The sequence below is a fragment of the Mastacembelus armatus genome, chromosome 8 (genome assembly GCF_900324485.2).
Source record: "Mastacembelus armatus chromosome 8, fMasArm1.2, whole genome shotgun sequence".
Classification (NCBI taxonomy): domain Eukaryota; kingdom Metazoa; phylum Chordata; class Actinopteri; order Synbranchiformes; family Mastacembelidae; genus Mastacembelus; species Mastacembelus armatus.
The window spans coordinates 14,107,405-14,121,243 of NC_046640.1; the positions used below are offsets into that span (position 1 = coordinate 14,107,405).

Below are 13,839 nucleotides of genomic sequence, written 5' to 3' on the forward strand. Positions count from 1 at the left end.
GGTGTCTTTTGTTCTTACTCTAAGTCTCATGTTTCCATGACTGTGCTCTACTTTGAAGTTTTTCAATCCCTTACATGGAGACAAGAAGGAAATGAAAAAATAAGACTCATGTCTCCTTTTTATACTGTGCTGTGTAGTGAAGCTTATTAGCTTTTACAGTACAAGCACTAAATAAATGAGTTAACAATGACTTAAACTGTAATTGATAAATAATTTATAATATTCATGTGCTGTATGTTTAAATATCTCTGGATATTTTGGGTAAAAATTATAATGATAATTATACTATATGTCATAATTTGCTTTAAAAAAGAAAGTCAGTCACTAGCTGGTAAAGAAGGTTTGCTAAATAGTCTGTGGATATTGGACTTTCATCTGCCCAGTTGGCAGAAACATGACTGCAGTGCAATTGTAGTATTGCTCATTGCTCTGTGTCTGCTGTAACAGGTGATGTTGATACTGTGTGAAAAAGTTGTTTTTGTCACAAAAGGCTGGCACATATTCACGTATCATTCACATCATTTCTGAACACAATGTCATTTGATCAATTAAAGAAAAGCTATTTTTTCGTACTACTATTTCTCTGTTCATCAAGCTCTGAGAGAGTTTACAGTATAAACTGCACTTGGCCAGAACAAACTCAATTATAGTCAGAAAAATTCTGGTTGTGACTAATACTTTGTCATAAAAATGTCAGGTTGTTTAAACGCATCATAACTCCTTTGAAACAGAAGTGTAGTAATGGCCTTGTAGTTATATTTGCATTTAGTTTTTATGAGCTCTGCATGTGGAATAAAGTCTTGTGGAGGACTATCATAGTTATGTCCACCTAGCGAAATCTATAAAAGGGTCTGTTTACTTCTATTTGCATGGCACAGAACAGAGATTTTTGGAATTAAGTCTATTAAGTCAACAATTTGACAACGCTTGAACTCAGCCATTCAACTTCCACCCGGAGAGTTAGTACACAGTGCAAAGACAAACATGGTCTGTACACACACCAGAAAATGGCACATCAAGACTGTGGAGCTCTTACCAAACCCCCTGACGCACACGTTTATCCAAACAGGTTATCTTGTGCTCATTTGGTGTAGAAATGCAACTGTCAGGATTAGAAAACACACACATGCACACACGCACAAGCACACCACAGATATATCATATATAGCAGTGTCTGACAGATGAGATAAGGGGCTTAGATGAAGGGGGCAGGGCTGTCTCTGGTAAAACTCTGACTGACATGGCAGCTCTGGGGTAATCCTGCTAATCCTCTGCTAGCTCAGGGGTGCAGTAAGACTGGGGGCCTTTGACCCTGCACCAAGACAAAGTGCTAATACACATACACACTCAATAAAACACACACAAACATTGGCATTTTAAAATTCATTGTCACACATTTTCATCATCACTTAATCATGCTGCAGCTGCACCACCATACCCCTAAAGAGTAAAATATTAACTAGCATGCTGATAACACTTGTTTACGTAGGAATGATTACAAGGGCAAGTTAGAAGGATTATGAGGACAATTAACTCTGACTCATTCAACCTTTCGCCTCACAATACCAGGAAAAGTGTGAAGCGATTAAAAAAAAAAAAAAAACAGCTGATCCATGACCCATATTTTCAGTTGTGTCACTTTTTTTGTATCTGGAGGTTATAAAATTGCAGGAAATCTAATGTTTGGGTGCATTTTTAATAATCAGTAGCTATTTAAGTATTATATTTAGAACTTGTTGAGAAGTGAGATAGCCCAGTTAGAGCTGATGGCAAAAGTTTAGTTTGTGTGTGTTTTCCAAAAGAAAAACTAATAAACATTGTCTGAAAGAGCCTGAACAATATATGCAATGAATGACTGAATGACTGATGATGATTGGGGAAAAAAAACTGATTTTTTTCTTCACTTGTGTTCTTGATCTTATATTTATTCCATCACAACAAAAACAGAAAGAAAGACGTACAAAATAGACCGGAAACTTTGCAACTTTTGAAATAAAGTAAGCCTAAAGGTAAAAAATTGAACAGAACACATTTTTATGCATGTGATGGAGAAAATTGTCCAGGGTAACGCGGTAAACACGGTAAAACCCAATAAACGAAGTGAATATATTGCTCTACAACATATATATTGCTCTACAATGCCGTTTCATTAGTCTTGCTTACTTTACGCGCTCAAAAACAGGTTTATTTTGAAAGCTTCCACCGGAAATAAGCTTCTCGTCCGATGTGCCTCTTGACGCCTCTTGGTGTAGATAAAGTTGGTGCTGCTGTGTGAGCGCTCACACGCTGAGAGCAAGTGACATGAGGCAAACCCGGTGCCTGACGCGTGGATCTCTCACCTGGTGATAGTTTCTCGACCTGTTATGTGATTTCTTTTTCTTTCTTTCTTTTTTTTTTAAGATTTTTGTTTCTATCGAGTCAAATATATTCTCCAAGCAGAATTGTAGTTGAACCAGAAGGCGAATTCAATATCGTTTGGTAATAATTTGCGTTTTGGAAAATTACGCGCCGCTTGTCCAGGATTTGAACCATGGCAGAGGAGTGAGGCATATTTTGCCAAAATGCCTGTTAACTGGAATATAACTTTTCCACAGCAGTCCTATGGAATATAGTCCGTTTTTACACAGTCTACATGTTGTGCCATCATCCCACGTGAAAAACAAACTCTTTGTATTTTGCATAATGCTGTCCCTTTGGGTTTATATGATTTACTGTTGTGTTGGCTACTGCTCAACTATGCCCAATCTGACGTACGGCTCGGTCAACAGACACGAAAACGATGCAGGAGCTGACAATCAGGAGTCATCTTTAGGGTCCTCCAGAGATTTGCTGAATAACGAAAACGATTTGGACAGTAGAGGAGACGAGTGGGATGAAATTAGAGGCGCGATGAAGGCGCTGGATGATAATGCCATGTCAGGTTTCCTCAATGAGTCGGAAAGTAAAAAGTTGCCCCAAGCCATCATCATCGGGGTGAAGAAAGGAGGGACGAGGGCGCTGTTGGAGTTCCTGCGCCTGCATCCAGACATCAGAGCGGTGGGAGCAGAGCCGCACTTCTTCGATCGCAACTACGACAAGGGACTGGAGTGGTACAGGTACATTAACCTTGTACATGGTATTAGTCTAATCGAAAGAGAGACAACGCAAATGCTTCACAATCAACATTTAAGCGCGTTGTCCCTTTTGGAAGAATAAGTTTTGACTAGTTGTGTCTCCCAAATCCAGAAGACAAACGCCATTTTTTATACCCTGTGTAGTATGATTTTACATAAAAACAGAATAAAGCTGAAATATCTATAATAGCTAAACAAAATATATAATGAGAAGCACAACATACAGCATGTTCTACATCAGTAAAAAGACCTGGGATAATTAGCTGCAACAAGTATTTCAGTAGGTTATGATAATCTGTGCAGTTTAATGAAAATTCACTTCTGATATGTTATTATCTCTGCAAACCAGAGACTAAAGATTTTCAGTTTGCTGATGTATATATATATATATATATACATATGGGTATTGTATATTATTATAGAAATTAACCTCAGCCACTGGTTTAGCCATAGAATAAAATGCTGCTAAAGGTGTGTCATCTCAGGTGTTAGCATTATGTCAATATCATCACAGGTCACAGTACTCAAATACTGCAGAACACAACATGCACAAATTTCACTAAAGCATAAGATTCTCCAATGACATGATTATTTGCAAAGCACAATTGATTTTCTGCTTATTTTCTGATGAGGAGGGGGTGGGTGGTGGGTACCTGGTAGAAAAAGATACAGCAGAGCTTCCATTTAGGTTTGACCTGAATTCTGGATACAGCTCAATGCAACAAGCTTTAGTTTATGGTTAGGAGTCAGCATGTTACATCATGCTATCATCCTTGAGCAGCCAGGAGCACGAGTCAAAATTATTGATTCAGTGGCAGAAATTTGTTTTGATCTTCAATCCAAATAGACATCAATGTCAAAGGCAGGAATGGGAGCCTACTTACACATTCAACAATGTGTAATGTAAAGTTTTTATTGTATTCTCTGTCATGACAACTGTCGTCCCCATGGTATCTCACGTCTCAACATGCAAGCTCTTTGGTGTTGATTCAGCTGCACTATTGTGCATCTTGCTTTTACTGGAACTAAACCACTCATTTCCACTATATCTGTGGAAATTATTGATCTTTTATGTACCGTAAATGTTCCAAGAAATGGTTTGTCATTAAATACTTCACATCAGAGCAACCACATTGTTGGTAAGTGATAATAAGAGATACTGCTGTTTCAAGTGTCCATTTGACTGAGCCAACAGATTAACAGGCAGTGTCAAAGGATCTAGACAGTGTTTCAAAGCTGGCTCCATAAAGGTACAATAGGGGAAGTGAAGCATTGTTCAAAGGACTTCTCGCTTAAGCTTCTTTAAGAGTTTCCAGACAGGTTTAGGACATACATTTTGGATGAACGGCCTGTGAAGAGTGTTCGTCTGTCCGTCTCTACAGAGTGAACAAGAACAAACTGAAATTGTCTAATGCAAGTATTTTTCTTTTTTTTTTACTGGTTTTTCCAGTTTACAAGTGATGCACAAATAATGTGTGTTAAGAATGAGTCTCTCTGGTGTATAAATAAAAAAGAAGCATACAGTGAATATGGATAAAATGAGACATTGGGCTATTATATGTAACTAAGACATTCAACTTCTTGTTCACAGTGGTAGCTGCATACCAAACATATAGCCATTAGATGTGGGAAACAGTTTCACCATGAGACCTGTTTAATGAAGGCTTCTTCTCCCTGAGAGGTGATCTGGCTAATTAAAACATCTCGACTTGCGTTGTCCCAGTGAGAGCACTGTGCCACACGTTGACCCCATACAGCAGAGCACCATGACATCCAGTCAATCCTTAATGATCATTTAGTGGAGCTCTGAAAATCCTGCCAGGCTTCAAGGTGTTGCACATTGTTGTTGGACAAATACGTTTTCTCACACAATCCTTGCGCTAATTTCATTAAAAGAACATTTTTGTATGATGTCTAAGTCTTTTCATACACCTTTTTAAAGCCTTTCATAACGTAGTCCCACGTACTGTTTGATCATGCGCATGTCTTACTAATTTTAGATAACCTAAAAGCCTAAAGCCAGGCAAAGAGGTCTGCTGATTTGTTTGTCCCTATGTTTCACTTCATTGCCCCAGACTAATGGTTAGTGGTAAGATGAAGAGAGAAGCAATCCGCTGGGTGGGCTTTATCTGCTCCTGTGGTGGCATTGAGTTGTATCCACACCATTTATCTGCTGTGATTGGTGTGTCTGTCCTGCTGGAAGTCTGCTGTGTCCATCCTGCTAGAGGCCCCCACACAGCAGGACTCCAACCACAATACAGCACGTTTTCACCCATGGGCAGAAAAGAGAAGCCGACAGACAATTGTGCACAGGAGAGCACAAGAGGCAATCCCAAAAGGCGTGGGAACAGCTTCCTCCTCGGCCCTTCCTTTCGTCATTAACAGCATAATTCTGACCTCTTTATATGTCTTTTTGTGACAGGTTAACTGCTCATCTACTGAATGCATCTTCAAAGCAAGGTCTTCTGGGTTCTATACAGTAGATGTGACTTAATTGCTGAAATTGTGTTTTTCCTCTTGAGGTTCCTTATATAGAACAATAAGAGACCTTCCTACTAACTCACTGAGGGTGTCAGAGAAAACTGCCTAATCCTCCTCAGAGCCCCAGGGAGGCTTACTGCAGGCCAGTGGCAGATAGAGGGCAGTAAATTTAAACTGAGTCTTTAGAAAGCGCAACAGTATTATGGAGCTCAATGAAAGGGGAAGCTGGAGAACCCCCGAGGTCTGCATTAACCCTAACAATAAAAGCGCAGACAATTAGTGTGAAACATGTTTTCTCTGCCTTCACTTTGTATGCAAATGTGCTCAGAAGGGTGAAAGTGTCCTTTAAAGAAGCCCAGCAGGAGTTCATCAGAAAAAGCATTCACTGGAACTTGCCCAAGAAAAGACTCAAACACTGCACTTGCGCTTTCTATCCTGAAAGTTGACTTTCAGAGCTCTCGGTGTAGAAAGTTGTGTTTCCCAAGAGTAGGTTCATTTGAGTCCACTGTCGGCTTTATGCTTGCTCAACACCGTTAGCTCTTTGCAAGGACACAAGGGGATTGGGGTAAGCGAGACAGCTTGTAATATACAGTAGGTATCTCCCATCTTAAACTAATGTGTCAGCACACTGACAGGAAAAGAAGGGGAAAGTGCGTTGATTATAAGATGCTATAAAGAAAGAATTCACACTTGCTGGCTGTTGTTTCAAACATTCCTAAAATATTTCCAAAAACCATAAAACCTTGCACTTTAAAAAGTCTGTACCCTGCAAAAAGCAAACCAGACTCCGAAAAGCTAAAAATAATGCTAGAATTCCTAAAGTAAGTCCACTAAATTGGCAAAACTGTGAATGTGCACAAGTCCCAACATCATTTCTGGAGATTGAAGATTTAATTTGCTGCAAACCCCCCTGGGCTTTTGCTTGAGGCAATTTGTCAAACCGCAGCATTTATTACAGCACTTAGGAAACACTGAAACAAAACAAGTTCACTCCATTATATTCCCTTGAGTTGTTGACTTCCTCATCTTTCTTTTTTGTAGTATCTTCTGAGAGAATATGTTGTTTCCTGCTTCTGTCTTTCTCTTCACTGCAGAGACTCCCTGACAGCAAGTCAGAGCAACTTTAAAAAGCACCAATCTGCATCAGTCAACTTTCTTGTGCTTCTATGAAGACATGTTTGCTTTTGCTGATCCTCTCAGACCAGTTTACATCTATGGGAATTTACCTAATCATACCAACTACATTATTTGGATATATACATGCAATGAACATATCTGCCTATCTCATAAAAAACTCTTAACATTATAATTGTAAACTTTCTCTGTATTTATTGCAGTGACAATGTTTCAAACTCGTTCAGATTAGCTGGACACACTGTGCATTTTTCTTGAGAATAACATTCTGGCCTATATGAGAAGCTAGTCAAACTGTAATAACAACATTTATAATAGTGTTTGTTCTTCTTCTAGTGTTGTTTTGTTATATAAAACCACATTTTGAACACATACGCTCCTGTACATTAACTGCTCTGTTGTTTCTCTTGGATTTTTCTTGCAGTTCTTCTCTGGCTGCAGTTTCGGTTCCTTTGTTCATTCAGAGTTCCTCCAATACTTTATTCCAAGAAACTGTACTTGGAACGCACTTGATTACATTGGATGTGTGTTGTTGGTCTTGTTTGACCAAGTCTTTATTATCACTGGTACAGGAGCTGATTTGCTGCTGACTGCCTTCTTTCAGCTTTTCACTTCAGTCTTTTCGTCCCACCCATTCAGAATTTAGTTTGTATGTTCTTGCTGGATTCTGAGTACTCTAACAGTTTATACCACACCTACACTGCACTCCTATGACACTGTCAGACTCATATTGGGTGGTTAAAAAAAAGAAAGAAAAATACAGAACTACAGATATTGTGCTTTATATTTTAATTTCTTGCCAAAACCTGGTACCTACACTGGCCACAGTGCAAGTTTGACCACCTACAGTTGATTCGGAGGTTTAGGTGTGTTGTTATGCTATGATAGCAGATAATGTAGCCTCAAGAAGAGGGTTATAGAAATCTTGCAGACTTCAGCCACAGCCAAAGCTGACTCAAGTGACATCACTTCATACAACCTTTTGCACATATGCAACAGTAATCCAGCATCTATAAACAAACTCTGTTGCATAAAAACAACCATACTGTTGGCTTCCAAATGTATAGATAATTTTTAAGACAGAGGATAAAGCTGAGAGCTGCACAGCATATCTATACGTATTTGTATGGATTCTACAGATTCTGACTGTTGATGATTATCTCTTTCACTAAGAGTGGGATCAACATTCGGTGTGATTGGTTTGTGTTTTTTCCAGCCACACCACAATGAAAAAAGAACTCTCTGGTTGTATAAACAACAGGCTGTCAGAATTGTTATGTGTTAATGCAAGGCTGACAGTTGTGTGAAGGAAGCCAGATAGGCTCACAGACTGTTCCTCCTCCTTCTCCTCCTCCCCCCTCTCCTCCAGACTTCAAACTGGGCCTGTCTCCATCAGACAGCCAGGTGGTCCTCAGTTCTGTATACTGACAGTAATAATGAAGGATGGGGAAAGCCATTCTCTACACTTTTATCATTGTTCAGGATTGCTGTTGAGATACTGAATGCAAGAGTATGAAAAGGTCCTAAATGTAAGATATGATTACGATGACTTTCACATAAATGATTAAATGAGCTGCAATGGCCAGAGAACATCTGTTCTGAAGTTGCTTTCCTCTTTCTTTTCTGTCTGGGGCTCATCTGACACTAAAATGGTCTGAGTGGCTGCATACCACCACCTCTCATCTTGACTTCACAAAGTAGCTCAATCCTTCTTAAAGCTGCAGTGTGAGTTTAGAATTCATCATGACATTGGATTATGCTGTTTTTCAGTCCTTTCTCACAGTAGCCTGTAAAGCTGAAATATAGATGCCAATTAGAGTCAGTCAAACAGAATACTGTAGGATGCAAAAAATGTAAGACTTGCTGCAGTTTTCTGCACTGTACCTCTTCCTGACTTTGGTCAACTCATTACTGAGGGCATCCTCCAGCAGCTGAGCATAAACTCACATGCAGCAACACTATAAATCCCTACCTTTGAACCTGCTTCCTGATAGCAGTGAATGTAAACAAGACACCAGCTTTCAGACGCTGTCTCCTCAGCAGCCAGTTTAATGGACACACCTGACTGCCCGGGAGACAAAACACAGACAAATTACACAACACACCATTCCTGGATTAATAGGTGTCTGCAGGTTGTGGTAGTAGGCTATTTATTGTGCTACTGTTGCAGAATAATGCAGACATCCTCTGACATGGCAGATCTAAACTTAGGTTTCAGGGTCAGCAGCATTCACCTATGCAGTCTCCACCCTCCAAGACCACTCCTGAGTCCATCTGATTCTCTTGTTACTCCTTCCATTCTTTCCTCTCTTTATATATATTTTCTCTACCATCCTTCTCTGCCTTCTCCTAATATCCAAGTCCTGCTGATCTATAAGTTTCACAGGACAGGTCAGGGGGCAAAGGATGTTCATGCATCAGTTTAATCAGCAATATAAATTTATGTTTAGTTCATGAACTACAGGCAGAAATTCTTAAAAGCACAGACATGCTTTTTTGAGTTTGCAAATAGATTTCCAGTCTATTTAGATGTTACAGTGTTTATGATGGCAAAAAGAAAAATGCAAATGTCACGAAGGTGCAAAAGTCAGCATGCTGTGGCTTAATTCTAAAAAGTGGACTACATTTATTTTATTGTCTGAAAGCTGAATGATGATGCCTTTGCATGGCTGACTGATACATGTGGATGCACTGAAACCTATTGGTTGCAGGCGACATTGTTTATTAAGCAGAACAAATTATGAAAGCTTGCTACATCTGCCCCCTAGGGCAAGTCTCTCAGTCTCCACTCAGTCAAAGATGTTCTCCCATGCTCTATCTCTGCTAAGATGAATAATGTATGCACTTCTCACACAGATTGTTTTGCTTGGGGACTAAGTGGAAAGTTTGATTGGTAGTAAGTTTTTGTGTCCCTTGAGGCCCCAAGAAAGGCCTACAGTGCTCCACTTGTTTGTCTCCAATAGATGCAGTTGATAATTGCAGGGACTCTGATAGAGTTGTTTGTCTCTCATACCTATTACCTTGATTAGATTTGTGGGTTTCCCACCACATTTAATTGTGGCTGAGGCTCACAGGAAGAGGAAAGTGGAATAAATAAATAAATAAAACCTAGAGCCTCCATAGAAAGGAAGGAAAGAGCAGGTGACATTAGGTGTTTATACTGTATGAGAAAGAGAAATCCTGAAGTATGGATAGTGCCAACATTTCCCAGTCACTAAAGATTTTTACTAGTATTCCACCATATAAAATGTGAAATGAAGGCTGCTTGATTTAGAAGGATATTAAAGCTCCTTGTACATGTACAGACAGATCATTGAAAATTAAGGTAATCATTTTAATGACATGGCGCCTCTGCTTTCCCGCTGATCAATTTACATAAACCACTCACTATCAAAACCTGGGAATATTACCAAATATTGTAATAACTCAAGATTTACAATATGACTAACTTATACCCACGAGGTATGTTTGGCCCTGATGCTTGTCAACACGACAACACAACACAACAACACATCAGTGCTGAGACTTATTTTCAGTTTTTCATACAGCAGAAATTAAATTGGCAGCCTGCTTTGGCATTTAAGACATGCACTGAATCATGAGAGTTCTTATTTTGATAGGGACATAAAAAAAATCTTCTTTTCTGCTATGAGGTAGTTTTGGTTTTTTTGGCATGATGTTGAGTTCCCTTCAAAGACCTGCATAAGAAATTCTAGACATGCAACAGTTTTTACACATGTAATATTAATATTCATAGCAAGGAAATGTCCCCTGCTGGTGGACTACACTATCTACCTCTATGGGTGTTTAAAAATAGAGGATGGACACAGGATGCAAACTACTCCCGTAGTTTAGAATTGAGTAGAGACAACCCAAAAATTTTTACATTGGGTCACATTTGACATCCATTAACTACTTAGCATTTTCTCTCATCATGGTGGCCGCGTATCTCTCTCCCACTTCTTTACTCTCCAAAGACAAGCCAGCCGCCCAGTCAGCCAATCAGGCAGTCAACTAAACTCTAATGCTCTAGGGTGTTTGACTTAGTCCTAATCCCGCTTGGCTCACTTTAGCCATTATTCAGTCAGGGCTGCAGTTAACCAGAGCAATGCAGGGTCTAGAATAATATGTAGATTTGGGAACAGACAGCACCTAAACTTTGCATTTTCGTCAAAGGAATGTACGGCTTATCCAATTCCTCACATTTTACACAAAATTACTGTCAAATATGAGGACAGAGGTGCAGTTATAGTCATCTGTCTTAGCATGACATTAAGACGCATGATAATACCTATTCAGAGTTAAACCAGCTTTTGTATAATGGCATGGAGGTGTAGAATATTCCAATATGAGAATTGTGGGGTTTGAAAGAGGACTGAGGTCTAAAGGTGGATTAACTACAGCAGCAGCAATAGGATCTGAATGCGTTCTTTTAGGGTTTGTATTTAGAACATGTAATGAACTGTGTATTGTCTTCACATGCAATTACATATGATTGATAGGACCCCTGCTCTACCTACCACTGACCGTTGTTATCCCATTAATGTTGCTCATGATGTCTACAATTGTCTCCTTAAGCATGATCGACTAGTTCCTGCCTGACAGTATTTTTAAACCTGCCATAGAGAGTGTGTCAGTGTCAATCTCATCTTGCTTTGTGAGAGGTTTTTTTTTAAGTTGCTGGTTTTATAATGTGATGGCTTGACAAATAAGAGGAGAATAGACACTGGTGCAGAGTTGTTTTCTGTGCCATACAGTGTCTGCAGTGCAAATGTTAATGCATTTCTGTCCTTGGCAGGGAATTAATGCCAAAGTCATCAGATGGCCAGCTGACCATGGAGAAGACCCCTAGCTACTATGTCACGAAGGAAGTCCCTGCTCGAATCTACACCATGTCTAAAGACACAAAGCTGATTGTAGTCGTCCGGGATCCTGTCACCCGAGCCATCTCAGACTACACCCAAACCCGATCCAAAAAGCCAGACATCCCTGCTTTCGAGACCCTGACCTTCAAGAACACGTCAGCAGGTCTGATCGACACCACATGGAGCGCTGTTCAAATCGGCATGTATGCCAAGCACCTTGAGCGCTGGCTTCAGTACTTCCCCATGGAGCAGCTGCTGTTTGTTAGTGGAGAGCGTCTCATTAGCGATCCTGCAGGTGAAATGGCTCGGGTCCAAGACTTTCTTGGGCTCAGGAGAGTGGTCACAGAGAAGCATTTCCACTTTAACCCAGCAAAGGGATTCCCCTGCCTTAAAAGACCTGAAGGGAACAGCAAGCCACACTGTCTGGGCAAAACCAAAGGCAGAACCCATCCAAACATTGACCCAGAGGTGGTGCAGAGGCTAAGGGACTTTTATAAACCTTTCAATAGCAGGTTTTACCAGATGACTGGTCATGACTTCGGCTGGGACTGAGATGAAAACTATAATGACAGACTAATGCTGATGCCTTGTGCGTGATTTTTATAATCTTATCATTCTGGAGATATTGTTATACAGTGGATGTACAGTATTCAGTAGATGTGTAAAAAATTCAGAGGTCTATTTTATGATAATTTATTGTTATATTAGTTCACTAAACTGCCCAACCAGGATTATTCATGACCCATCACATACTTTATGTCCATTGTCATTGCATACAAAAAAAATTTCGATAAGCACAATGTTTTTACGGGTATTACAAGCAGGGTAAGTATCCTACTTTTATCTGGAATTTTTTTCCTTTTTGAATTCATGTGAATAACCACTTTTACTTTCCTAAATGCTGCTTTTGCTTCTTAAGCTCAACACTGCAACTTCTCAAACAACTGTAATATCCCCATAACATTTGCCTGACCCTCAGAGGTCAGTGGGACCCACTTAGTCAGGTCGATATAGGCCTCAGCTGATCCAGTGCCACTTGCCAGGTTGATCAATACAGTAATAGGTCCTCATCATGTCAATTAGACCTGAGTGATGGCACCGCCCTGGTCTCTGGAGTACTGCAATAAAACATAGATCCAATAAAGGCACTAGGTTTATGGTTGATCCTTCACGTTAATATAATAATATAAATTTCCACTGAAATGCTTGACTTAACCACTATTTATAGGATTTCTACAAAGGAATGTTGACTAGGATCCAACACAGGCTCCTGACATGTTTGGGATGGTTTTGTACTTTTTTCAAAAATCTGATAAACAGGCTTCATAAGGCCTAATCATGTGTTGACACATGACACATATTCACAGATCTATACTGAGGTGACACATAGGGGTCTTTCTGTATAGCTGCTTTTAACCACAGGTGACCCTAGATGCATTAATGATGCACTTACCCATGATACATCAGTTGGCAGAGGAACAGCCACAAGAAAACAAGCGTTTCTTTAAATATTTGTGTTTTCTACTGCTTTCAGCAGAAAGACTAAAAACCAAACTACCTTTGCCAGAAGTCCACATTTAAGTTTTATGTATGGTTGAGTTTTATTCAACCTTTATAAATAGACATCTATCAGCATTTTAAGAATCATCATTCCATAATGATGTACTGCAACCCCATTTCTTTAGAGGCACTATTTTTTCTGTATGCATTGCTTTACAAACATGGAAATGAAGCTGGTTTGACTGAGACATAGATTAAAAGGTGCAGTCATGTGTGTTTTTATGAAGTAAGAAATAAATGTTTTACCAAAACCCTCTAACACAGTCTCGGTCATCTTTAAATTTGCTCTAAAGAAAACTGTATGGGTTCATTATTTGCTGAATATCCTGTACTTGTTGTTGTACTACCCCCACCTTACGTGTATAGGTTATTGGATCCCTGCAGGCAAAGGTGCTGTGTTTAATTCACCATCTTGCACATTATTGCACTAACCAGCTAATTAGAGCAGCACTGTTAACTACTTTTAGCTGCCTCAGCCTCCCGCTGCCACCAGTGACAGGGCTTTGTTGCCATGACTCCCACAAACACATAACAAAGTGTCAGGATTTCTCATCTGAAAAAGAAGTGATGTTCTATGAAAAACACTGGCATTCCTTTATGCCCCCTGGTGACACTTTGCACTCCATGGTATGATATTGAAGCTTTCAAGCCATTGTTTAAACATGTTTATGTGCATGCAAACGTTT

The 13,839-nt window shown here is 39.7% G+C and overlaps 1 protein-coding gene across 1 annotated transcript; it reads left to right on the top strand.

Moving 5' to 3' along the window:
* The first annotated feature begins 2,302 nt into the window (after positions 1 to 2,302).
* hs3st3b1a (heparan sulfate (glucosamine) 3-O-sulfotransferase 3B1a) lies at positions 2,303 to 13,622 on the top strand. Its single transcript, XM_026326191.1, has 2 exons — positions 2,303 to 3,095; positions 11,527 to 13,622. Exons 1-2 carry the CDS (start codon positions 2,602 to 2,604, stop codon positions 12,143 to 12,145), a joined length of 1,113 nt encoding a protein of 370 aa, XP_026181976.1. The 5' UTR covers positions 2,303 to 2,601; the 3' UTR covers positions 12,146 to 13,622.
* The last annotated feature ends 217 nt before the right edge of the window (positions 13,623 to 13,839 follow it).